This window comes from Ornithorhynchus anatinus, chromosome 4 (assembly GCF_004115215.2).
Source record: "Ornithorhynchus anatinus isolate Pmale09 chromosome 4, mOrnAna1.pri.v4, whole genome shotgun sequence".
Taxonomy (NCBI): domain Eukaryota; kingdom Metazoa; phylum Chordata; class Mammalia; order Monotremata; family Ornithorhynchidae; genus Ornithorhynchus; species Ornithorhynchus anatinus.
This window is the reverse complement of record NC_041731.1, coordinates 93036368-93062972: the sequence shown is the minus strand read 5'-3', so window position 1 is coordinate 93062972 and position 26605 is coordinate 93036368. Positions and strand designations below refer to the sequence as shown.

The window sequence follows — 26605 nt, the reverse complement described above, 5'->3', positions numbered from 1 at the left end:
AAGCAGGCCGATAACGGAATCGCCAGGAGGACAGGCCACTATCAGAGAGACCAACTCCCCGGGGCTTTTGAGGGAGGGCCAGTAGGTAGTTAGCGCCTCCCACCCCACCTTTTGGGGCCCGAGATAGAGCCTATGTGGCGGCTCCAACTTTTAGCCCCTTCCGGCCCAGAAGTTTCCCTCGGCTAAGCCTCTCCACCTCCACCTACCATTGTAAATAAAAAAATAAATGAATGATGGCATTCTTTAAGCGCTTACTATATGCAGAGCACTGTTCTACGCGCTGGAGAGGATACAAGGTCGTCAGGTTGTCCCACGTGGGGCTCACAGTCTTCATCCCCATTTTACAGATGAGGGAACTGAGGCACAGAGAAGCGAAGTGACTTGCCCAAAGTCACACAGCTGTCAAGCAGCTGAGCCGGGATTTGAACCCATGACCTCTGACTCTTTCCTTTGAGCCACGCTGCTTTCGTATTCATCAGGGTGTGTGGCTAGACCAAAGGCTACCCTTGGCCCAGGCCAGGGGCCGGTGGTCAGGAGATTTGGGGAGCTGCTGCCCTTCTCGGCTCCCCTTCAAGGCACCTCTGCTTCCCGTGGCATAAGCAGCCGAGATATCCTGGGCTGGGTCCGGGGCCATCGCCGTGGGGCTGAGCCGCAGCCGTCAAGCGCCTTGGCGATGGTCGGAGGGGCCTTAATCACTTTATGTAGCTGCTCTGGGCAGCTTAGCTTCTTGGGTGCTAAGCCCAGGGAACTCCAGTAGTATTTATTAAGTACTTCCAGTCATTCACTCATTCAGCAGTATTTACTGAGTCCTTACCGTATGCAAAGCACTGTACTAAGCACTTGGGAGAGTACAGTACAACAACAGACACATTCCCTGCCCACAGTGATCTTGCAGTCCAGAGGGGAAGACCGACATTAATATCAATTAATAGATAAATAAATACTTGCTCTGCAAAGCACTTTTCTAACTGCTGACATGGGTGAGGGTTAGGTCCGGTTCCTGCCCTCTAAAGGGTGCAATTTTAGAAGAAAATGGGAAGCGGTAGGGGTCCATTCATTCAGTCGCATTTATTGAGCGCTTACTGTGTGCAGAACACTGCACCTAGCCCTTGGGAGAGTAGAATATAAGAGCAGCAGCGTGGCTCAGTGGAAAGAGCCCGGGCTTCGGAGTCAGAGATCATGGGTTCGAATCCCGGATCTGCCTCTTGTCAGCTGTGTGACCGTGGGCAAGTCACTTCACTTCTCTGTGCCTCAGTTACCTCATCTGCAAAATGGGGATGAAGACTGTGAGCTTCACGTGGGACAACCTTATTACCCTGTATCTCCCCCAGCGCTTAGAACAGTGCTCGGCACATAGTAAGCACTGAACAAATGCCAACATTATTCTCCCTAGACTGAGCCCAAGGGGGACAGAGGCGGTCTGATTTTTTTGTTTTTTAATGGTATTTGTTACTGTACTAAAGGCTGGGGTATATACCAGTCGATCAGGTTGGACACAGTCCCTGTCCAAATGGGGTGCACAGTTTTAATCCCCATTTTCCAGAGAAGGGAACTGAAGCCCTCAGAAGTGAAGTGACTTATCCAAGGTTACCCAGCAGACAAATGGGGAAGCCGGAATTGGGCCTGTGCTCTAGCCCCTAGACCATGCTGCTTCTCATTTGATCTGATCAGATATATTCTGATCTGATTGTATCTACTTCAGTTCTTGACACATAGTAGATACTTAACAAATACCATAATTGTTAAAAACACTAAAACAAACCCAAAAAAGTAAAATCAAGCAGGAGGAAATTGTGGCTAGGGAGGAGAGGAGAGGGCGGTGAAATTCTAAAGGCAAAATGGCCGGGCCTGCAACCCCTGGGGATGAAAGAAGTGCTAACCTTCTCACTGTGCCCCGATCTCGTCTGTCTTGCCACCGACTACTAGCCCACATCCTACCTCTGGCCTGGAACGCCTTCCCTCCTCAAATCCGACAATTACTCTCCCCACCTTCAAAGCCTTATTGAAGGCACATCTCCTCCAGGAGGCCTTCCCAGACTAAGCACTACTTTTCCTCATCTCCCACTCCCTTCTGTGTCTCCCTGACTCACTTTCTTTGCTTTCCCCCCTCCCAGCCCCACACCACTTATGTACATATCTGTAATTTTATTTATTTGTATCGATAATAATTATGGCATTTGTTAAGTGCTTACTATGTGCCAGGCACTGTACCGAGGGCTGGGGTGGCTACAGGCAAATCGGATTAGACACGGTCCCTGTCCCACATAGGCCTCACAATCTCAATCCCCATTTGACAGATGAGGTTACTGAGGCCAGAGAAGTAAAGTGACTTGCCCAAGGTCACACAGAAGACAAGTGGCAGAATTGGAATTAGAACCCCATAACCTTCTGACTCCCAGGCCCATGCTCTACCCACTCTGCCATGCTGCTTCTCCTCTGAAGGCTCTCCCTTCCTCTAAGCACTTTGAGGGCAGGGAATGTTACTATTTCTTCTTGTGTTGAACTTTCTCAAGCACTTATTACAGTGCTCTGCACACAGTAAGTGCTCAATAAATAAGTTTGAATGAATTAAATCAATGAAGTGGCACTGGAAGAGAAGGAGGAGGAGAAGGAAACTGCGTAGTAGCGAGATGTTAGTTCAATCAGTAGTTACTTATTCATTCGTTCAATAGTATTTATTGAGTGCTTACTACGTGCAGAGCACTGTACTAAGCGCTTGGAATGTACAATTCGGCAACAGATAGAGACAATCCCTGCCCACTGACGGGCTTACTTAGTGTGCAGAGCTCTGACACTTGTTTACTGTGCGACCTTGTCCCTTAATTTCTCTGTGCCTCAGTTCCCTCATCTTGCAAATGGGGATTAAGACTGTGAGCCCCATGTGTCCAACCTGATAAGCTTGTATCTGCCCCAGCTCTTGGAACAGTGCTTGACACAGAGTAAGCATTTAATAAATACCATTATTATTATTATTATTACTATGATTGTTCTAGGCACTAGGCTCTTCTCTCCTCCCCTTCCCTTTTTATCCTTTCTCCCTCATCTCACCTTTACCCTCTTGTCCTTTCTTCTTCTCTCCATCTCTTCCTTTCTCTTCTTGTTTGTCCCCATCTTTGCTCTGCCTCCTCCTTGCTCCACCCTGCAGGCAAAATGAAAGGGGGGCACATCTTCCCACCACTGAGCTTTCAGTCTGGATACTTTCTGTACTTTCTCAAGGAAGCTTTAACTATTATTTTACGTGCTGGGGAACGGAATGGTGGACATGCTCATCTCCTCCCAGTTGTGTGTCTTTGTAGATAATCCTAAAACAGATCTCCTCCCCTATTATCATTTATTTTTCTCATTGAAAAATACCCCAAAGTTTTTAATCCTTCCCCAGTTCTACTCTTTTGAAAATACTAGGCTTTCATGTTTTAGAAAGGGAAAGAGTAAATTGCTGGGGGAGTTTTCCATTCTTGTGGAAATACTAGGCTTTCATCTTTTAGAAAGGGAAAAAGGTAAATTGTTGTTTTTCTACAAATGCAGATCTTCAGTGTGAAGTTCACTGCTCTCTCTGATTGTGGAGACAGGAGGAAAGAGAGAGATGAATTAAAGCCTGTTTTCCTTTCCTTAATATATCATCTTGGAGTGTTTCTCCACTTGCATTTGGGAAGACAATAGGATCAGAAAATGTTGAGTTGTTTGTTTTTTTTAAAAAGATGATGTGGATTTTTTCAAATCCATCAAAGCAATATGCAGCTTTAAAATCCTCCAAAGTACTCATATAAATAGTTCTATATTGTGCCCAAATTAATTTGTCTTTCCCAGGTAGCAGACCAGTTCTTGAATAATGCAGTCTCTTAAATTCCTCTCTTGTCTGCAGTTAGTGCTGCTGTTTTTAAATGGAGCCATTTTAGGGCCCATTAAGAAGTATGGCTTTGGCAGTATTTAGAAGTACAAGTATATAAAACTCACATGATGTGTTTTCATATGAAAGTTTTGTAGGTTGTAATACAATAAGGAAACAGTAAGTATTTAGCGTGTTTATTTTCACCATCAGGTAAGACCAGATTACATTTATTTTTTTTTAAGATTATTTTTCTTTACAGTTTGCAGATTAATGGTACGGAAAGTTTATTTAGGGGTTTATAGCTACTCAGTAAGAATCCAGTCAAAGCTCAGTATTTTCATATTTATTTCTTCCTAACAGCAGAGTAAATTCATTTATTCATTCAATCATTTATTGAACGCTTACTGTGTGCAGAGCACTGTACTAAGCACTTGAAATGTACAATTCCGCAACAGATAGAGGCAATCCCTGCCCAACGATGGGCTCATTTTTAACTCCAGAAAAACCTTTACACTATCAATGGGGAAATTTTTGAGTATCTGTGTCTCTGGTGTATTATCTCCAGAGAAAAATGTGAATTGAGCCATTAATTCCTAGTCAAAGAACATCTTCAAATCTAATTCAATTCCTTTTTACTGTTTCGGCAGAGAGAAAGAACATATTACAGTTTTCTTTTTCCTTCCAGGAATAAAGTGGCTACTGCTACTATTAAGTTACCATGAGTATCTTCAATTCACATTGAGACCGTGAGCCCCACGTGGGACAGGGACTGTGTCCAACCCAGTTTGCTCGTATCTGCCCCAGAGCTTAGTATAGTGCCTGGTACATAGTAAGCACTTAACAAATACTGTCATTATTATGGTTAATTGTCCAGAGAGAGCCAGTAAACCACAGACTACTTCCATTGCTTATTTAAAAGAACCTGGTTGAAATAATTCTTTCTAGACTGCCATAGTGGTTGGATGACAACCAGAGTGACATCTTTTTGAAGTTTTCTCATTTTGTTTTGGGGGAACTAGTGGCTTGCTCTTTGATGTTTCTGACTTCAGAGCTCTTGTAAAATCTTAAGATGAAAACTACATGCTAGGTGAAGCCAACAAAAGCTCCAAAATACAGAGTTAAACCCTGAAATGGTCATTACTTGGCAGCCTTCTGGGTTGATATTGCGGCTCTTAGGTTCCAAAGAGTGAAGAGCAAATGGCAGTTAAAATGTTTTACTCTTTCATTGAAATAGAATTTTAAAATAGAAGAGAAACGGAAAACTGACACTTTGATTATTTTTAAATGCTCTGAATAGCCTGTCCTTGGCTTGCCTTTTGTCACAATATATGACAGTGAATTTAGAGGGATTTTTTTTCCACTGCTTGATGTATGTTTTGGTGAAACCTCTCCCCTCCCCCCCCGCCCCAAAATAAGCCTGCAATTTATCTCAAACTCTCTTCCTTGGAAAATATTACTTTCAAGCAGAGCCTTTCTCTTGAAAGAGAGGCCTATGTTTACTGATAAATAAATTTTAAAGTTTACCAATATTTCTATACTGGGGAAAGAAGAGCTAGAACAATAGTTTTAAAACTACCTAGCGACTAAGATATTGAAACAAATCACTCTCGTTATTTAAAAATGAAGTACCACACTATAGCTGAATTTTTCTGGGTTGGTTCCGGATACATTTTTGCCATTTTAACAGGGATTTGTGTGGACAAAAAGACTGTAACAATTAAATTGTATCCCAGGCCACTTGCCAATCTTTCCCAGTATTGGAACATTACATTTTCGTGATTGCCCTCTCTAATCTTCCTAGATTTATAGGTGTTTACCAAAAATTATGGAATTGTAAAAAAAGTAATAGCTGAGCAACAAGTATAAAGTAATTCTATGTATCCACAGTTACGGAATTGTAAAAAAAAAGCAATAGCTGAACAACAAGTGTAAAATAACTTTTTGGAGCATTAAGTTTTTCACACTGAAAGAAGGTACATAATCAGCTACTCCTTGAGACTATTCAAAAGATAAAATCTTTTTTCCAGAAAGTCTTGGTTTTTTTGAGAGAAAGTACTTCAAGAAAATAAAACTCTGAAGGGAACTGAAGTACTCAACTGAAGAAAAACCCAGGATTGAAAATGAAGATAGGTGGATATCTGGGAAACCTAGCTAATTGCAAAGGAAGGACAACCACATAAGTTGCATAAATCCTGAGAAACAGCAGGGAGGGAATATTTCATTCATTTATTCATTCAGTGGTATTTATTGAGTGCTTACTGTGTGCAGAGCACTGTACTAAGTGCTTGGGAGAGTGAAAAAGAATAATTATCAGACACATTCCCTGCCCACAATGAGCTTACAGTTTAGGGAACCAAACTATGATTTCACATAAAGTATAAGTTAATGTAATAAGACATTTTAAAAAGTATGTTAAATTTTGGCAAAGAGAAAGCTTGATTTCATTCTTGATTGATAGATGATCAGTAAACAGCCAATGCTATCATGGAAGGAAGGAAGTCAAGGGATTCTAGCTGATTCCAAGGAAATCAATAAGAAGAATAAGCTCTTTGAGGGCAGGGACCGTATCTACCAGCTGCAGTATTCTCTCCTGAGCACTTACCACAGTGCTCTTCACAAAATAATCAAAGAATACCATTATTTTACTGAAGTACTAAATACAAAGAATTTGGATGGGGTAGATTTATCACTGCAAGGAAAACCCTTGTAGACATCTGTCTAGACTGCTATAAAAGCTTTGTCAAACGTTTGGAACATTGAGTGCAGGGAAACTTGGTGAGGTGAAATAAAATCTCTGTTGATTTGAATGATTTAGTCAACACAACCACTGCAGTTCTACAAACTGTATTTAGCATCACAGCAGTCTTCTCTTTCATATTTTCTGAGCATTGTTCATTTTAAGAGAAGCAGCGTGGCTTAGTGGAAACAGCCGGGCTTGGGAGTCAGAGGTAGTGGGTTCTAATCCCGGCTCCGCCACTTGTCGGCTGTGTGACTTTGGGCAAGTCACTTAACTTCTCTGGGCCTCAGTTACCTCAACTGTAAAATGGGGATGTGGGACAACCTGATGGCCTTGTATCTACCCCAGTGCTTAAAACAGTGCTTGGCACATAGTAAGCGCTTAACAATTACCAACATTATTATTATTATTGTTAGCTCATTTTTAACTACTGAGTAAAGTAATGGTTAGGGTCAGGGCAGGAATCAATCAATAATATTTATTGAACGCTTACCATGTGCTGTACTGAGGTCTTGGGAGAAAAAGATGCAACAAAGTTCACAGACCCTCTGCCTGTCCACAAGGAGCTTAATGTGTGCAGAGCACTGTATAAGAGGTTGAGAGAGTACATGAAGGGGGTAGACACAATCCCTGAACTCATGAAGTTCACAGTCTAGACGGGGAAACAGATATTAAAATAAACTACAGATGGGGAAAGTGGCAGAGTATTTGGATAATGTACAAAAGTGCTATGGAGCGGAGGGAGAGTGAGTAGCGAAGGGCTTAGGGGTGTGGACACAGATGCCCAAGTGGCAAGTCACTGAACTTCTCTGGGCCTCAGTTACCTCATCTGTAAAATGGGGATTAACTGCAAGCCTCACGTGGGACAACCTGATTACCCTGTATCTACCCCAGGGCTTAGAACAGTGCTCCGCACATAGTGAGCACTTAACAAATACCCACATTATTATTAAAAGGGGAATAGGAAGGACAACGAGGGCTTGTTAGCAAAGCCCATTTGTAATAGATGTAATTTTAGTAGTAGCTTTTAGGAACTTTGAAGCTGGGGAGAGTGGTGGTCTGTTGGATATGAAGGGGGAGGAACTTCTAGGTCAAAGGGAGGATTCATTCATTCATTCGTTCGTTCATTCATTCATTCTATCGTATTTATTGAGTGCTTACTGTGTGCAGAGCACTGTATGAAGTGCTTGGAAAGCACAGGTCAGGGGTGAGACCGAACAGAACAGAGATACAGAGAGTAGGTTGGCGTTAGAGGGGTGATGGGTTGTAGAAGGAGATCAGTGAGGTAAGGTAGAAGAGGGAGGGCCAATTGAGTGCCTGGAAGCTAGTGATAAGGAGTTCTCTGTTTGACGCGGTGTACAGAGCCGAGGGCCTCGTAAGCACTCTGTAAATACAGTCGCTTGACCGCCCAGTAATGGACGACCATTGGAAAGACAGAAAAAAAATAGATTGGAAAAAGACTGAGATTATAGAATCAAAGATGAAGAGTGACATTCTGGATGAAGGTTTCCTTTGTAGTAAGCTAGCCTGCTTTTGAAGGATGTTAGCTGTCAACAGTTCAGTGTTGTAACATATATTAACTTATCCTTTAAAAATAATTTCAAACTGGAAATATTTGGCTCAAGTGCTTTGAGGTAATTGACCGAGGGGCCGTAAGGAAATGGCAAGTACTACATTAGATGCAGCCCAGCCTAGTGGAAAGAGTGGCTTGGGGGTGAGAGGACCTGGGTTCTGATCCCAGCTCTGCCACATGTGCTGGGTGACCTTGGGCAATTCACTTTACTTCTCTGTGCCCCAGTTACCTCATCCATCAAATGGGGATCAAGACTGTCCATTCTGCTTACCTTGAATCTACCCCAGCGCTTAGTACAGTACCTGGCACACAGTAGCACTTAACAAATACCTTTTAAAAACAAAAATGAAATAACTACATAGGTGTGCGCAGTATAGGAATGCTTCTGGCAGATTAAAATAAATCCAAAATGTCTTTATGTGCATGTTATTGCTCTCCCTTTTTTTCCAGTTGCATTTATTTTTTTTTATAGTTCATGCCATGAGCTCTACTAAATGCTGGAGTAGATACAAGATAATTAGATTGGACAGCGTTCCTGTCCCATATTGGGTTCACAGTCTAAATTGGAGAGAGTAGGATTTAATCTGCATTTTATAGATGAGGAAATTGAGGCACAGAAAAGTTCATTCAGTCAGAGTTATTGAGAGATTACTGTGTTCAAACGCTTGGGAGAGCACAGTATAGCAATAAATAGATGCATTCCCTGCCCACAGTGAGTTTACAGACCAGAGGGGAGTTCACAGTATAGAGACTAGAAGGCAAGAAGGCAAGAATCACTAAACAGATAGCACTGGAAAAAAAAATGTGCCTTCCCCAGGATTACACAGCTGACAAGTAGTGGAGACAGGATTAGAACCCAGGTCCTGCGACTCTCAGACCCATGCTCTTTCCAGAAGGCCATGCTGCTTCTCACTACAGACAAAGAGCTTGAGACTGTAAAACACAATATTCGTTCACCTAAGAACTGTAGTTTCTGACTTTTTTCATCCTGTTTTTGTTTTTTTTTAATATTAATGTCCACCTCAAACTGCTAAAAGCCCCTAGATTATATAATTATTCATTCATTCAATAGTATTTATTGAGCGCTTACTATGTGCAGAGCACTGTTCTAAGCGCTTGGAATGTATAAATCGGTAACAGATAGAGACAGTGCCTGCCCTTTGATGGGCTTACAGTCTAATCGAGAGTACTTAAATTATTCCCTGTCAGAAGATAGCAGAATGTGACCAGGAGGAGAGAGAATTATAGGTTTATTTCAGAGTAGCAATTTTCATTTACAGTGTAGAGGTGAACTTTTTTAATTTTATGGCATTTGTAAAGTGCTTAACTTACTATGTGTCAAGCACTGTACTAAGCACTAGGGTGGATACAAGATAATCAGGTTGGACACAGTCCCTGTCCCACTTTGGGTTCACAGTCTTAATTCCCATTTTACAGATGAGGCCACTGAGGCCCAGAGAAGAGTAGTGACTTGCCCAAGGTCACATAGCAGACAAGTGGTGGAGCCAGGATTAGAACTTAATAATAATAGTAATAATAATGGTATTTGTTAAGTGCTATGTGCCAAGCATTGTTCTAAGCGCTGGAGTAGATCCAGAGTAGTCAGGTTGTCCCAAGTGGGGCTCACGTCTTAATCCCCATTTTACAGATGAGGGAACTGATATCCAGAGAAGTGAAGTGACTTGCCCAAGGTCACCCAGCAGACAAATGGCAATGCCGGGATTAGAACCCACGACCTCTGACTCCCAAGCCTGGGCTCTTTCCACTAAGCCACACTGCTTCCATGCTGCTTCTGACTCCCAGGCCCAGGATCTCTCAGCATGACTCAGTGGCGAGAGCCCGGGCTTGGGAGTCAGAGGTCGTGGGTTCTAATCCCGGCTCTGCCGCTTGTCAGCTGGGTGACCATGGGCAAGTCACTTAACTGCTCTGTGCCTCAGTTACCTCCTCTGTAAAATGAGGATGAAGACTGTGAGCCCCACGTGGATCAACCTGATGACCTTGTATCTACCCCGGCGCTTAGAACAGTGCTTGGCACATAGTAAGCGCTTAACAAATACCAACAATATTATTATTATCTCTCCACTAGTCGTGTTTCTGGCTCGAGTTGCTGCCGGTACATGCATTACCCATTAGGGCTGTGTTTGGGTCGGAGTCTGGAGGTGGAGCTCGCCGGGACCTCATTATGTTATGGAAGCAGCATGGTCTAGTGGCTAGAGCGCGGGCCTGACAGTCAGAAGGACCTGGGTTCTAATCCCGGATCCGCCGCTTGTCATCCATGTGACCTCGGGCAAGTCACTTCACTTCTCTGGGCTTCAGTGACCTCATCTGTAAAATGGGGATTAAGACTTCCATGGGGGGCAGGGACTGTCCAACCTGATTGGCTTGTATCCACCCCAGAGCTTAGCACAGTGCCCGGAACATAGTAAGCACTTAGCAAATACTATTATTGTTATTATTGTTATATTTTTGAAAAGCCACTAAGAAAATCAACGCTATTGAGTTTAGCAGGTGAAAGGAGCCTGGGGGTTATGAATTGTTTTTTGAGACAGTTTGGATGTTCAGAATCTGCCATTCTTTCTTCTTCCTCCACCCAAGTCCCATTAACCTTCATAATGTTGGTATTTGTTAAGCGCTTACTATGTGCCGAGCGCCGTTCTAAGCGCTGGGGGAGATACAGGGTCATCAGGTTGTCCCACGTGAGGCTCGCAGTCAATCCCCATTTTACAGATGAGGTAACTGAGGCCCAGAGAAGTGAAGTGACTTGCCCACAGTCACACAGCTGACAAAGTGGCAGAGCCGGGATTCGAACTCATGACCTCTGACTCCCAAGCCCATGCTCTTTCCACAGAGCCACGCTGCTTCTCAATGAAACCATTCCTCTGTAGGAGCCCACTGCTACCCACGCTTTGGCTGTGGAGGAATAAATGATTTACCATTTCTCCTCTTAAATATCAGAAATCAAAGAATTGTTTTTATTAAAAGCATGCTCTTGAAGCTATTATTAAATAGAGCAGGAGTCGAGAGTCCTGCTGGAGATCTGGCCAGAGCAGGGATTCTGCACAATTCTTCAGCCTCCACAGCCCAGTTGGACGGGGCCTAGTTTGAATCTGTTGAGGTTGGGGCAGGTTTGGATAACCTCCCCTCCTTTCCCTTTATCCCTTCCTGTTGCCTCCTCTGTCTACTAGGCACAAAGGTAAAGGAAAGTGGCCACAACAGCCGAAGCAGCGTGGCCTATCGTAGGAGCACGGGCCCGGGAGTCAGAAGGACCTGAGTTCCGATCCCGGCTCTAGGATTTGTCTGCTGTGTGACCCTGGGCCAATTACTTAACTTCTCCGATGCCTCAGCGACCTCATCCGTAAAATGGGGATTGAGACTGTGAGCCCCATGTGGCACATGGACTGTGTCTGACCTAATTAGAAGCAGCGTGGCTCCGTGGAAAGAGCACGGGCTTTGGAGGCAGAGGTCATGGGTTCGAATCCCTGCTCGGCCACATGTCAGCTGTGTGACTTTGGGCAAGTCACTTAACTGCTCGGTGCCTCAGTTACCTCATCTGTAAAATGGGGATTAAGACTGTGAGCCCCACGTGGGACAACCTGATTCCCCTGTGTCTACCGCAGCGCTTAGAACAGTGCTCGGCACATAGTAAGCGCTTAGCAAATACCAACATTATCATTATTATTTTTATTATTAATTAGCTTGGGTCTACCCCTGTGCTTAGTAAAGTGCCTGGCACAGAGTAAGCGCTTAACAAATACTCTTATAAAGAAAAAAAAGATCAAAAAAGAACATTTAAATATTCAGGCTTCCCACTGAGTTCTGTTCTGTTGGGTTGGAACCCCGTGGGAATTGAGAAACAGTATGGCCTAGTGGGTAAAACACGGGCCTGGGAGTCAGAAGGACCTGGGTTCTAATGCCGGCTCCACCACTCGTCTGCTGCGTGACCTTTGGCAGTCTCTTCACTTTTCTGGCCCTCAGTTTCCTCATCTGTAAAAATGGATTAAGACTGTGAGCCTCATGTGGGACAGGGACTGTTTCCAACCCGATTTGCTCGTATCCACCCCAGTGCTTAGTACAGTGCCTGGCACATAGTAAGCACTTAATTAATACCATTATTATTATTAATTGAGTGCAGCCAGGATAGCAACATTTAATGAGTTATGAGCCCAGGAAAGGACTATGTTGCCATGCCCCTTTAATGGACTGATTCTTCTGTGTTTGCAACTTCTCTCTCTCTCTCTATAAAGGGATTCAGGTTGGCTGGCCCACAGATTTTAGTATGTATGTTGGATTTAGGTTGGGACTGTCTGAGAGTAGGCAAATGTCTAAATAATCTTCAATTCAAAGCCTAGAGGTAAAATGACAGTTTGGTGTCTGGGTAGGTGTGGTGAAATATGTTAAACGTTAACTCTGTAAGTGGAAGGGGCAATTGATTTGTTGCTAATGTACATTGTTTTAAATTATTGATGTTGCCTGACAGATCAATTCAATTTGTTTAATTGCTTTATAATTTTTTTGTACGGTATTTGTTAAGCACTTTCTATGTGCATGGTGCAGTGGATAGAACACGGGCCCGGGAATCAGAAGGTTGTGGGTTCTAATTCCAGCTCTACCTGTCTGATGTGTGACCTTGGGCGGGTGACTTCACTTCTCTTGGCCTCATTCCCTCCTCTGTAAAATGGGGCTTGAGATTGTGAGCTCCACATGGGACTGTGTCCAACCCGATTTGCTTGTTTCTGCCCCGGTGCTTAGTAAAGTGCGTGCAACATAGTAAGCCCTTAACAAATACCACAATTATTATTATTATTATTATATGTCAAGCATTATGCTAATAAGTGGGAAAGTTACAAGTTGGACAATGTCTAAGTCCCGCAAGGAGCTCACAGTCTCAAGCCCCGTTTTACTGATGAGGTAACTGAGGCCAAGAGAAGTGAAGTGACTTGTCCAAGGTCACATGGTAGACAAGTGGCCGAGCCGGGATTAGAGCCCAGATCCTTCTGACTCCCAGGCCCCTGCTCTTTCCATTAGGCCATGCTTCTCTCTCTCTCTCTTTCTCCCCATACATTATATATAAATATATATATATTTTTATATGTGTGTGTGTATATATGTATTGCCTTTTAAGTTTCCAATTCTTTGTAGTCATTCCTTTAGTTATTTGAGAGTACTATGATTAGTCACTTTTTCAGTTTTCATAACCGATTCATCTCTTTGAAAAAGCTCTTTAAAAGTTACTGTTTTAACAAAAGAAAAATGAACCATTATTGTTTCTTTGAAGTTCACTTTGAAGTTTAATGGCAACCTTTTACCATCTAACAAAAGCACTGAAAAATACCGATAAAATTCTGATGGGAGAAGATTGGATGACATTTATTTAACCTTAATCTGGGAGAGGTTGGCAAAATGGAGAGCTTTTCTAAATCATATTTTTTAAAAAATAATTGGAAGTTTGGTGAAGAATGAACATCTTTAACCTTTCAAAATTTTTAAAATGTTTATGTAGGTGCAAGGAAAGCTGGCATATATGGGTAATTTCCGTCTGCTTGCAGAGTTCTCTACTCCTTTTGTGAATCAGCGGTAAGTTGGGTCTTATTATTAAAAGCCTTTTAAGGCAGTTACTAATGTGCTTTAAATATGAATTTCCATGTTTTTTTTCTCAGCAGTGGTGACAACGATGACATTTCATTGAGCCCCCACTAGGTGCAAAGCAGTCTTCTAAGCACTCTTCTCCATCATACCCAAAGTGGAAATACTTGCTTGATAAGGAAATTGAACTTCATTATTCCAGAGTGCTCTAGAGCTCTTGAAGAATAATATTTGTTGAGCACTTACTGTGCTAATAATAATAATGATAGTATTTGTTAAGCGCTTACTACGTGCCAAGCCCTCTTCTAAGGCACTATACTAAGCACTGGTGTAGATACAAGCAAATTGGGGTGGACACAGCCCCTGCTCTGCAGGGGACTCACAGTCGTAATCCCCATTTTAAAGACCGAGGTAACCGAGGCATAGAGAAGTGAAGTGACTTGCCCAAGGCCACCCAGCAGACAAGTGGAGAGCCGGGATTAGAACCTGTGACCTTCTGACTCCCGGGCCCGTGCTCTACCCACTACGCCGTGCTTCAGGCTCTCCAGAGGCTAGCAACTCATAGGTCAGATCCTTTCCCCCAAAGTGGAAAACTTACTCTTCCAAAGATAAGCGGTTGGAATTAATGGCTTTTAGAAGATGCATTGTTTACGTATCTGACATTAAAGTGGCACTTTGCACTCCTTCCGTTAGGCCACACCGCCTCCCCTGCCCAAAACCTTCTATTCTGCCTCTTTCCATTACCATTTTCGAAACCAGCGTGTCCCCGGTGTCCTGGGTTCAGCCAGTGACCGTCCCATTCCCTCCCTCAGTTTGTGCGATGGGGTCATGTGTCTCTCCCGGCTGAGAGAGCCTGGCTCTTCTTGGAGCTCTTCCTGGCTCTCGAAGGGCCTCGAGGTAAAAGGGATCCCTTGCTGAGCTACCCTGCAGGGAACCCCAGCCATATGTAGCACGTGGGACTGGCTACTGTCTGGCCCCTCACTACTAGGAGGAGAAGGAAAGGTGGGAAGATAGAAACAGGCTCCCCACCGAAGCTCGGTGTGGGTAGGCAACGGGTCTGTTATTGTCCTGTTGTAATAATAATACTAATAAGAATTGTAGCATTTGTTAAGTGCTTTCCTATGTGCCAAACACCGCTCTAAGGGCTGGGGTAGATACAAGCTAATCGGGTTGGACACAGTCCCTGTCCCACATGAGGCTCACGGTCTTAATCCCCATTTTACAGATGAGGGAACTGAGGCCCAGAGATGTGAATTGACATGCCGAAGTTCTCAAAAACAGACATGTGGCGGAGCTGGGATTAGAACCCAGTTCCTTCTGCCTCTCAAGCCCGTGCTCCATCCACTAAGCTCATGCTGTAGTCTCTCAAGCGCTCAGTACAGTGCTCTGCACACAGTAAGCACTCAATAAATTAGACTGATTGATGGAAGGACACGGACCGGTTCCCTACCTTGGGAGGTCCCAGAGGGTCTGGGACCCTCACCCCCGTGGCCTTTGGATGGGGGCAGCCTCCCCCCGCCCCCCCCAAGGAGGGAAGGTTCCACCTTTTGTAAAAGGGGACAACTGATCCATCAGCTGGAGGGAGGAGAGTCTCCAGTTGAACCCCATCCCGGACAACCGGGGCAGGACAGTATTCTGCTCCGAGCTGGGGAGAGCTGAACCTATGTGTCCCCAAAGGCCTTATGGTAACCCCAGTATGGGAGGAAGGGGGCTTCTGTGCCCCTCTGGTGGGGCCAGGGGGCGAGGGGTGGCCATTCTATTGCTGCTGATGCCTGGCTAGGTGGGCGTTGACGACTCGCATCCTTGAGGGGCATGGGGCTGGGGGCTGACCTCTGCTGCTGCCAACCCATTATACCATGTCTCCCTCTCTCCCCTTAATAATAATAATAATAATTATGGTATTTGTTGGGTGCTTTCTGGGTGCCAGGCACTGTACTAAGCTCTGGAGTGGATACAAGCAAATTGTGATGGACACAGTCCCTGTCCCACGTAGGGTTCACAGTCGAGATCCCCATTTTCCAGATGAGGTAATTAAATCAAATGCGATTGAATGAATGAAAGAAGTGAAGTGACTTGCCCAAGGTCCCAGAAGCAGACAAATGGCAGAGCCGGGATTAGAACCCTTGATCTTCTGAGCCCCGGGCCCATGGTCTAGCCGCTGCGTCACGCCGATCCCACCCTGTCCCCTCCCCCGACAATAACCGTTGCCATGAACTAGCCATTGAACCACGATGACACTGTACCCTGTCCAGTGGGACATAATGACCGTCAGCCTCGCAAATGGCTGCCGTCTGGCACCTCGGCTGCGCGAGAGTTTTATTGCGTGTGTCTCATCTGCACAAGAAGGGAGGTGACCCTCCCCTAAGACAGACCAAAAATGTCACAGGCTGTCGAATGTATGACTCCCTGAGGTCAACTGGCTCTCCGGGTGCCTCGAGCCTTTACCGCTAGGCCTTAGTGGGTTTTTCGATTCTCCTCTAGTTTGGATGCTGTTTTGGCAGAGGGCGGATATAGGTATTTGAAATCCCAATTAAGTCTCCCATCACCCTTCCCCTCGCCTTCTTACCTTCTTTCCCCATCGCTTTTCTCTAAGAGATCACAATTCCCCAGGTCAGATCTGGACCGGGCCAAGCTTTGACCCGATGTTATCCGTAATTTGTGTCTGCGAGGGCACGGGTCGGGGTCTACAAATGATTTTGTAGTCTCTCAAGCCCTTGGGCAGGTGCTCAGTAATGCTATTAATGGATTTCATGTCCTCATGGCAGCCCTGAGATGACCCAGCGTTATAAACTGTGGTATTCAGAGGCCTCCTTTGGGCCAAGAGATTGAATCGCTGGCAGCAGTTCTGCGTGACTTACTGCAGCAAAGTAATAGTTACAAATCTGCCAGCTTGGCAAATATGATTTTTTCTTAAATTGACATTGCACTTTCTAATAATGCAAAGTGCTGTGTAGAGAATTATAAATTTATGTAAGGCTACAAAGTTGAAAACCGGAGAGACAGTACATGGGAGGAGAGCGGGGAATCTGAGCAATTGAGTATTGTGCTTTTTTTTTTCCTGCTCTCCTCAGCTTTTTTTAATGGTATTTGTTAAGTGCTTACTGTGTTCCAGGCACTCTATTCATTCGTTCATTCAATCATATTTATTGAGCGCTTACCACGTACAAAGCACTGTACTAAGCACTTGGGAGAGTACACTAGAACAATAAACAGACTGTACTAAGCCCTGGAGTGGTTGCAAGCTAATCGGGTGGGGGACAGTCTGTGTCCCACGTGAGTCCCACAGTCTTAATCCCCAGTTTACAGATGAGGTGACTGAGGCATGGAGAAGTGAAGTGACTTCCCCAAGATCACACGGCACACGAATGGCGGAGCCTAGATAGGAACCCAGGTCCTCTGACTCCCAGGCCTGTGCTCTACCCACTAGACCATGGTGCTTCTACTTAAGGAAATGAGTGTGTGTGTGTTTCTCCATCACTTTAAAGTTCTTTCCAAGGTTTTATTTCAAAAAGACACCCTGGGAAAGATGAGAAGGAAACACTTTGAATTGGGAGTAGACCCTGGGTTCAAGTTCAGGATCTACTGTTAACCTCCTCTCTTCGTTTAAATCACCTGATCTCTAAGTCTTTTTGCTTTATCACTGTGGAGCGGATTATAACGTGGGTCTTACCCAGGCTTGCTCTGAGGGTAAATAAAATATCTGCGACGTTTGTCAGGCTCCGTAGAAGAAAAGATCTGTATACATTGAAAAATCACAACCCCCTCCCCAGTCTTGAGTTACCATGCTTGTTTTAGATAAAATAGGATTTATCCTACATAAGCAGCAGTAGCAAGTATACTGAGTTCAGTGACGCAGTATTTCGATTTTAGGCGTCATTTTACGTAACAAAATATGCCCTTTTATATAATAGGGACTTCTCAAATAGGCTGTTTTACTAATAAATATAAAGAAAAAGTTAATGGGCAAATTGATTTTGACCCTTTCTGCCTGTCTTCTTTGGTTGTTTTTCACGGTCTCAGTCTATAGACATCTATGCTCCCTCAGCTTGTTCGTATTTGGTTTGTTGGTTTCCCAATAGGATATTCTCTGCTTCTTTTTTCTGTCTTTTTTGTTCCACACTTTGAATTTTTTGTTGTTTCTTCTCCCTTTGAAAACTAGTTTTAAAATTGCAAATACACATGACTGATGAGATAATTATTTTATTTTTAGTATGCCCATCGTTTAATTATCTTACTACATTTACACATTTTCGGGGGCGGGTGTAAATTAAGCACCAATTAGAAAGTGCCCATTGTCAAAAAAGTTTAATGACATCATCCGTGGGGGCAAGGAACATGTCTACCAACTCTGTTATATTGTATGCTTAGTACAGTGTTCCGTACACAGTAAGCGCTCAATAAATACGATTGAATGAATGAATAAATATCATCGGTGATGAGAAATAAATAGGATGGATTGATTGTTTTCTATTGCCCATCCAAGAATGAAAAATAATTCTCAACACATCTCCGAGATTACGTAAAAACTTTTGTTTTTCAGGTGGTTCTTTGAAGTGCTGAAGTATCCCAAAGCTTCAAAAGCTAACATCATCAATGGCATATTAATGACTGTAGTATTCTTCATTGTAAGAATTGCAGTTATTCCTTCTTTTTATGGCTACATTTTGGCCGCATTTGGGACGGAAGCTTACAACAGGCTAGGATTCGGTGCCCAAAGTGCTTGGATTGGCTCCAGTGCTGTTTTGGATGTTATGAACGTCATGTGGATGGTCAAAATTACAAAGGGATGCTTCAAAGTCATTCTTCTCATCAGAAAGGAGGAGGCCAAAGGACAAGAAAATGGAAAATTTGACTAAAAACGGGACACGGAAGAACGAACTACTCGATTACAGATATTTAGGTTCGGTGGAATTATGCGCCTTTTGGCCACAGATGCTTTTTTTAATGGAAGTACGGTTTTACCTCTTTCTGCAGGTTTAACCTTTCCCTGGCCTCACTGCCCGCACAAGGAGGAGCCCCTTGATTGGAAGGTGATCCTATTGAACCGTCTGGGGGAGCAGTGAACTAAAGCAAACTCTGTAGTGAGGACCCCAAAAGTGACACATAGCTGAAGATGTGAAGCACTTAAAAAAAAAAAAGGCTATCTTAAAGGGAATTAGCAAATTAGTACTTGGACTTGGATAATATGGTCCCAAATATTTTTACTCAGGTTAGTCCAAGTAATGTGGTCCAAGCCTGCGAATATCAGGAACTAACATTTAAGTTCTGTTGACAAGCATGTTCTATACTTTCTATTTGTTAGAATTAATCAAGATTTTATTGCCAACATCTATTTTTTAACTTTATGAAAGACTAATTAAGACTTTTAACTTTTATTCTGAGATCTTCTGGTTTTTGCTGCCTTGTATGCATGGATACCATTTAAGGGGTTTAAAAGGGCAATTTAGAGCTACTGTGAGGAGTCTTTTTTTCTGAACTCTGTTATCTGCAATGGTATTTTGTCTGTGAATATATGAAGTGCACCCAATTTTATCTGTTCATTCTTCTGACAGAATTTTGATCACCTTTAGCACTGTAAATAGAACCCTTTTACAGCCCTATTTTGTTGTTTGGCACTCTTCTTCTTATAGCTACCAACATTTGTCTGTGATTTGGCTTCTAACTTTGTTATTAATCAAGGGACTCTGGAACATGGGTAGGTCATTCTAAGGCACAGTTTGTGGGAGAGAAAATGATTTAGGTAATACTTAGTCATGGATAAACTTACATTTTATTGTTGAATCATTCAGGTGTCTAGAGATTTGCGATGTGCTCATTTTGAACTTTTTTTCTCGTTAAAATTTTAAGGGTTTTTTTTCTTTTTGATGGTTTTGAGTACTTACTATGTGCCAGGTACTGTACTAAATGCTGGGGGAGATACAAATTAATCGGGGCGGACACAGTCCGTGTCCACGGGAGACTCATAGTCTTAAAATCCCCATTACAGATGAGGTAACTGAAGCATAGAGAAGTAAAGTGACTTGCCCAAGGTCACACAGCAGTCAGGTGGCAGACCTGGGATTAAGACCCAGGTCCTCTGACTCCCAGGCCCTTGCTTTATCCACTAGGCCACGCTGCTTCTCTTAACCAAATATCAAATTTGATAACCAAGCCTATAGTTGGCCAAAGAAAACCTAAAGTTTATTTTATCCAAATGGATTTTTTTTTCCCCCATTGACACTTTTGTCCCACTTTTAAAGAGTTGCCTTAGAAGATAGGGGCAATTTACATCAGCTTAATTTTTCTTCAGTCTGAGACAGGTCCTATGTTTCTTGAATGGACACTGTCATCAGAAGAGATTCCAAAAGAGTCAGTATCCAAACCTAGTAAATTTGTTTTTAATGGTCAGAAATGTAAGTGTTTTTTCTACAGTGTTCTGCTCCTCTCTCTATTTGTCCCTGTGTCATTTCCCCCCTGTGAATTTAAATATCAGTTAATGTCTTTAGCAAAAGAATTGTTATTCATCACATTTGTCATTTGCTGCTTGTGAAACCATCCACTGATTGGGGTTATGAGAAATATTTTCATTATCGTTGTCCCCTAAAACAAAGAAAATTAGTTACCACACATTTTTCTTTTCTTCTCTTGTAGCTTTCTCTCAAAACATTTTTTCATTTTAATTTCACTTCTAGTAAAGGCCTAACCTGAAAGCAATGAGAAGTTTCTTCTGACAATAAATGTCAGTTAAAGTAATAGAAGTCATCTCCCTTTCCCGTTAGCCTCAGAGACAACATATGTCTGGATCGGACCTGTGTTGGGTTAAGGGCCCCAAATTGATCCCTGTCAAAGTTTTAGAACTGTATCTACCCCGTCCCCTTCGCATCTTGACAAGAGTAGGATTTTTTCCTATTCATTGTTCACTGTTTTCCAATTGTTCAGGCCCAGGGATTGTTCAATACTGAGGACGAGTGCTTTGCTCCACAAAAGGTCAGGGAGAATGATGCTAATAAAACTCCTGACACTGTGCACTTAGCTGTATTACTGCCTTAATACATGCAGATGAAGGAGAATTTTTCATTCATTGTAAGTCTAATGACTGAGGCGTGTGCAATTGTTTTCATCTTAATCCTACGAGTACTTAGATTCTGCATTAGTCTTCTTTCAAGGTAAAGAAAATATCTTGAGCCTCAAACTGGGTGCTAGGTTCCTAAAGGTTTGAAACGTGATTCAATAACCGCAATGCAGAGTCTTAAACTGTACATTACTGAACAATTTATATTTATGCAGTTTTATTAAAGACAAAATGTGGATGATAAAGTATTAAATTCTTGCACTTAAGGCCACCAGTTTTAAATTTAGTGATCTGTGTGTGGCACATTCTCTACGATGCTTCTCAAATTTAAAGAAATTAAACGAGCTATATTTTTCTGCACTTTTGTTATTGGGCAAGAAAAACTGATGAGTAAATGGAAGGTTTATGTATCAATGTTTTGTAAGTTCATTCCTATCGAATGAAATAAAATCATTAAAAAAGAGTAAAAGATTGTAGGATGCTTCGGTAATTCCAAACAATTTTGAAAGCCCTGTGGCAGGGTTCCGTTGTACTCTCCCAAGCTCTTAGCACAATGCTGTGAACACGGTAGTGCTCAATTAGACCGTGAGCCCGTCGTTGGGCAGGGATTGTCTCTATCTGTTGCCCAATTGCCATTCAAAGCGCTTAGTACAGTGCTCTGCACATAGTAAGCGCTCAATAAATGCTATAGAATGAAGTACCACTGATGTTGAATTGGAGGCCTGAGGCAGGCTGGAATCACCTCAGCCCTCCAGACCATAATGGCCCCTGGAGCCATTTTAGGAGAACCCGGATCCCTGATAACAATAATAATAATGTTGGTATTTGTTAAGCGCTTATTTATGTGCCGAGCACTGTTCTAAGCGCTGGGGTAGATACAAGGTAATTAGGTTGACCCACATGAGGCTCACAGTCTTAATCCCCATTTTACAGATGAGGTAACTGAGGCACTGAGTGATTTGCCCAAAGTCACACAGCAAACAAGCGGCGAAGCTGGCATTAGAACCCATGACCTGTGACTCCTAAGCCCGTGCTTTTTCCACTGAGCCACGTTGCTTCTCTGATGATGTCTGTAGGGTCCCAAAGCTCTCAGAGTTATCCTTTCCAGGAAGAAGTCACAGGTGAGACTCCTCTTTCATTCGGTCGTATTTATTGAGCGCTTACTGTGTGCAGAGCACTATGCTAAGCTCTTGGGGAGTACAATTCAGCAACAAATAGAGAAAATCCCTGCCCACAGGGAGCTCACAGTCTAGAAGGGGTGGAGACAGACATCAAAACAAGTAAACAGGCATCGGTAGCATCATTATAAATAAATGGAATTATAGATATAAACAGCATTAATAAAAATAGAATTCTAATTATAAATATGTACATATATACAAAGTGCTGTGGAATTGGGGGTAAAGGGAGCGGGTCGAGGCGAGGGGGAGGGGGAGCAGAGGAAAAGGGGGGATCAGTCTGGGAAGGCCTCTTGGAGGAGGTGAGCTCTCAGTAGGGCTTTGAAGGGGGGAAGTGTGCTAGTTTGGCGGATTTGAGGAGAGAAGGTGTTCCAGGCCAGAGGTAGGGTGTGAGCCGGGGGTTGACGGCGGCATAGGTGTGAACGGGGGACAGAGAGGAGGTGAGCGGCAGAGGAGCGGAGCGTACGGGGTGGGCAGTAGAAAGAGAGAAGGGAGGTGAGGTAGGAGGGGGATGGAGAGCTTCGAAGCCAAGAGTGAGGAGTTTTTGCTCTTTCTCCAGCGTCCATCCTCTCCCCCTCAGGCTGCTACTCCCCCGTCCTCCTCGGCTCTCAGATGAGCATCCCAAATGACAAGGGGATCCTCCAGTCGACTGTCCTCCCTCCCAAGGTTGGCTACAGGAAGGAAGCTCCAGGGCGTCTTATCTCCTTCCTCCATCCTCCACTCCCCACCCAAACGTATCCCTCCAGCAACCGGAAGCCACTTGAGCCCCTTCCAGTGGCCGACACGGAGCTTAGAGCTCTATTTGGATTTTTAATAGACGAGTCAAATGATGATTATTATCGAATGATCATTACCTGACTTCGGGACGTCTCAGCTTGGATATCTCTGGAATGCCAGAGAAGCAGCGTGGCTCAGTGGAAAGAGCCCGGGCTTGGGAGTCAGAGGTCGTGGGTTCTAACCCCGGTCCCGCCACTTATCGACTGTGTGACTTTGGGCAAGTCACTTAACTGCTCTGTGCCCCTTGCCTTGACTTTCTCACAACTGTAGTCTCACAAGCCTGTTACAGTGGCATTAGTCTCGACTCATCTCTCCCATTCAACCCACATTTTCAATCTGTCACCGGTTCTGTTGGTTCGCCCTTCACAACGCCTCTACAATTCACCCTTTCCTCTCCATCCAAACCGCTGCCACATTAATCTAAGCATTTACCCTAGCCCGCCTTGATTACTGCATCAGCCTCCTTGCTGACCTTCCTGCCTCCCATCTCTCCCAACTTCAGGCCACAGTTCACTCCGCTGCCCGGATCATTTTTCTACAAAACCATTCGCTCCGTATTTTCCCCACACTTCAAGACCTGCCAGCGGTTGCCGATCCAATTCCACACGAAATACAAACTCCTCACCATTGGCTTTAAAGAATTCAACCAGATTGTCCCCCACTATCTTACCTCTGTGATTTCCTACTGCAACCCAGCCCGCACACCTCGCTCCTCCAATGCCAACCTACTCACTGTATCTCCATCTTGTCTGTCTCCCTCCCGACCTCTTGCCCACATATTATATATTATTGATATTTAAGCGCTTACTATGGGCAGAGCACTGTTCTAAGCTCTGGGGTAGGTACAGGGTCATCAGGTTGTCCCACGTGGGGCTCACGGTCTTCAGCCCCATTTTACAGATGAGGGAACTGAGGCACAGAGAAGTGAAGTGACTTGCCCACAGTCACACAGCTGATAAGTAGAGGTGCCGGGATTCGAACCCATGACCTCCGACTCCCAAGTCCGGGCTCTTTCCACTGAGCCATCCTGCCTCTGGCTAAGAATGCCTTGCCTCTTCACGGCCGAAAGAGAATCACCCTCTCCGCCTCAAAGCCTTATTAAAATCACATCTCCTCCAAGAGGGCTTCCCCGACTAAGTTCTCATTTCCTCTTCCCCTGTTCCCTTCTGCATCACTTTGTACTTGGATTTGCACGCTTTATTCGCCCTTCCTCAACCCCACAGCACTTATGTACATCTCTGTAATTTTACTTATATTAATGTCCGTCTCCCCTTTGGGAAGTGGGAAGGGAACGTGTCTCTCAACTCTGTTACGTTATACTCTCCCAAGCGCTTAATACAGTGCTTTGCACATATTAAGCGCTCAAATAAATATGATTGACTGAATGCCCTCCCCCTCCATATTCTACAGACAACCACTCTTCCCTACCTTCAAAACCCGACTTAAATCACATCTCCTCCAAGAAGCCTCCTCTTACTGACCCCTCGTTTTTCCTCTTTGCTTTCTCTTCCGTTCTACCTATCCACTTGCATCTCCACCCCTTAAGCACTTTGATACACACCCCAGGACACTTATGTACATATCCTTGTATATTGCCATTTCCTCTCTCTGTAATTTATTTTTATGTCCGTCTCCCATTTTAGACCGTAAGCTCCATGAGGGCAGGTCATGTGTCTACCAACTCTTATTTTGAATGTTATTTGTTAAGACCTTCCAATGCCTTTTATTCACCCTTGGCCCCCAGCCTCACAGCGCTTATGCCATGTATGTAATTTATAGTGATATCTGTCTCCCCCTCTAGACTGTAAGCTCACTGTGGACAGGGAATGTGTCTATTTATTGTTATATTCTCCCAAGCGATTAGTACAGTGTTTGGCACACAGTAAGTGTTCAATAAATATGAATGAATGAATGAAAGTTTCAGACACTGCACTAAGTGCTGGGATAGATACAAACTGATCAGGTTAGACACAATCCATACCTCACTTGAGGCTCACAGTCTTAGTTCCCATTTTACAGATGAGGGAACCACAGCCCGGAGAAGTGAAGTGACTCGTCCAAGGCCACACAGCTGGCAAGTGGCAGACCTGGATTTAGAACCCAGATTAGGTGCAGTCCATGCCCGACTTGAGGCTCATGGTCTTAATTCCCATTTTCTAGATGAGGGAACTGAGACCCAGAAAATAATAATAATAATAATGATGGTATTTGTTAAGCACTTACTACGTGCCAAACACTGTTCTAAGCACGGGGTAGATACAGGGTATTCAGTTTGTCCCACTTGGGGCTCACGGTCTTAATTTCCATTTTATAGATGAGGGGACCGAGGCTCAGAGAAGTGAAGTGACTTGTCCAAGGTCACGCAGCAGACAAGCGGTGGACCTGGGAGTAGAATTCAGGCCCTTCTGACTCCTGGGCTCGTTTTATCCACTGGGCCGTGCTGCCTCTCTATTGTATTGTACTCTCCCAAGCACTTAGTCCAGCGTCCTGCACACAGTGTCCTGCACACAGTGAGCGAGCTAAGAAGGGTGCGGAATCAAGTGGCGAGGAGCGGATTGTACCTGGGGGAAAGGTAGAGGTGCACGATGGAGAAGGCAGCATCTAATGAACACCCGTGGAACATTCGCAGCCTTATGGGAGAAAGTGGGAGAAGGCTGCAGCAACTGAGGTCAGCCCGTAATCATCATTATTATGGTATTTGTTAAGCGCTTACTATGTGCTAAGCACTGTTCTAAGTGCTGGGGTAGCTACAAGTTAATCAGGTTGGCACAGTCCTTGTCCCACATGGGGCTCACACTCTTAATCTCCATTTTACAGGTGAGAGAACTGAGGGACGGAGGAAGTGAAGTGCCTTGCCCAAGGTCACACACAAGCCAAGTGGCGGAGCCGGGATTAGAACCCGGTCCTTCTGACTCCCGGGCTCCAGCTCTAGCCACGTGGGAGTCAGAGGAAGTGGGTTCAAATTCCAGCTCTGCCACTTGTCAGTTGTGTGACTTTGGGCAAGCCACTTAACTTCTCTGGGCCTCAGTTACCTCATCGGCAAAATGGGGATGAAGACTCTCAGCCCCACGTGGGACAACCTGATTCCTTTTTATCTATCCCAGCGCTTAGAACAGTGCTCAGCACATAGTAAGCACATAACAAATACCCTAATTATTATTATTACGAAGGAGATCAGAGGGAGGAACCAACAGCTACAGGTCTGGGGCTATTGGAGAGCGATCTGTGGTGTTCGGTCCTGTTTTCCCCAGGCTAGAGCCAGGGACAGGATGAGGATCAGTGGCCGGAGGGGCAGGTGGAGAGGAAGAAGGATGGCATAGAGGGGTGACTGGATAGAAGAGAAGCAGCGCGGTCTAGCAGATAAGGGCCCAAGACCTGGGTTCTAATTCTGGCTCTGCCACATGCCTGCTGTGTGACCTTGGGCAAGTCACATCACTTCTCTGTGCCTCAGCGACCTCATCTGTAAAATGGGAACTAAGACTGTGAGTCCCATGTGGGACAACCGGATTACCTGATTAATAATGACGATTAAGACTGCTAGCCCCATCTGGGACACGGACTGTGTCCAGTCTGCTTATAGTGTATCTATCTCAGCACTTAGCACAATGCCTGGCACGGAGTCAACGCTTAACAAATACCATAAAAAAAGAAGAGGGGAACGAGACCCTCTCAGGCTCTCTCGTTGCAAATGGGTGGTCAACCAAAAACAACAGATGGTGAAGAAGGGCAGAGGTGCCAAACCTACGCGGTCGGCGTCTGGTGGTGGAAGAGAGAGACTCTGGTCAAGGAGAGATCATTTGCCTGAGTGAGATCACAGGAGAGGTGGTAAAGTGCCCCACTCCCACCAAAGTGATGGAAACTTTGGTAACGAGACCGT

The 26605-nt window shown here is 44.3% G+C and overlaps 1 protein-coding gene across 8 annotated transcripts in view; it reads left to right on the top strand.

The window, feature by feature from the left end:
• Nucleotides 1–19322, top strand: part of TLCD4 (TLC domain containing 4) — a 46552-nt gene extending 27230 nt beyond the window's left edge. For all 8 annotated transcript variants that reach the window (XM_029063518.2, XM_039911859.1, XM_039911853.1 and 5 more), the window contains 2 exons: nt 13640–13713; nt 18263–19322. In XM_029063518.2, coding sequence (XP_028919351.1) covers nt 13640–13713; nt 18263–18578 — 390 coding nt within the window. In that variant the 3' untranslated portion in view covers nt 18579–19322. The remainder of the gene's footprint in view (nt 1–13639; nt 13714–18262) is intronic.
• Nucleotides 19323–26605: the final 7283 nt, after the last annotated feature.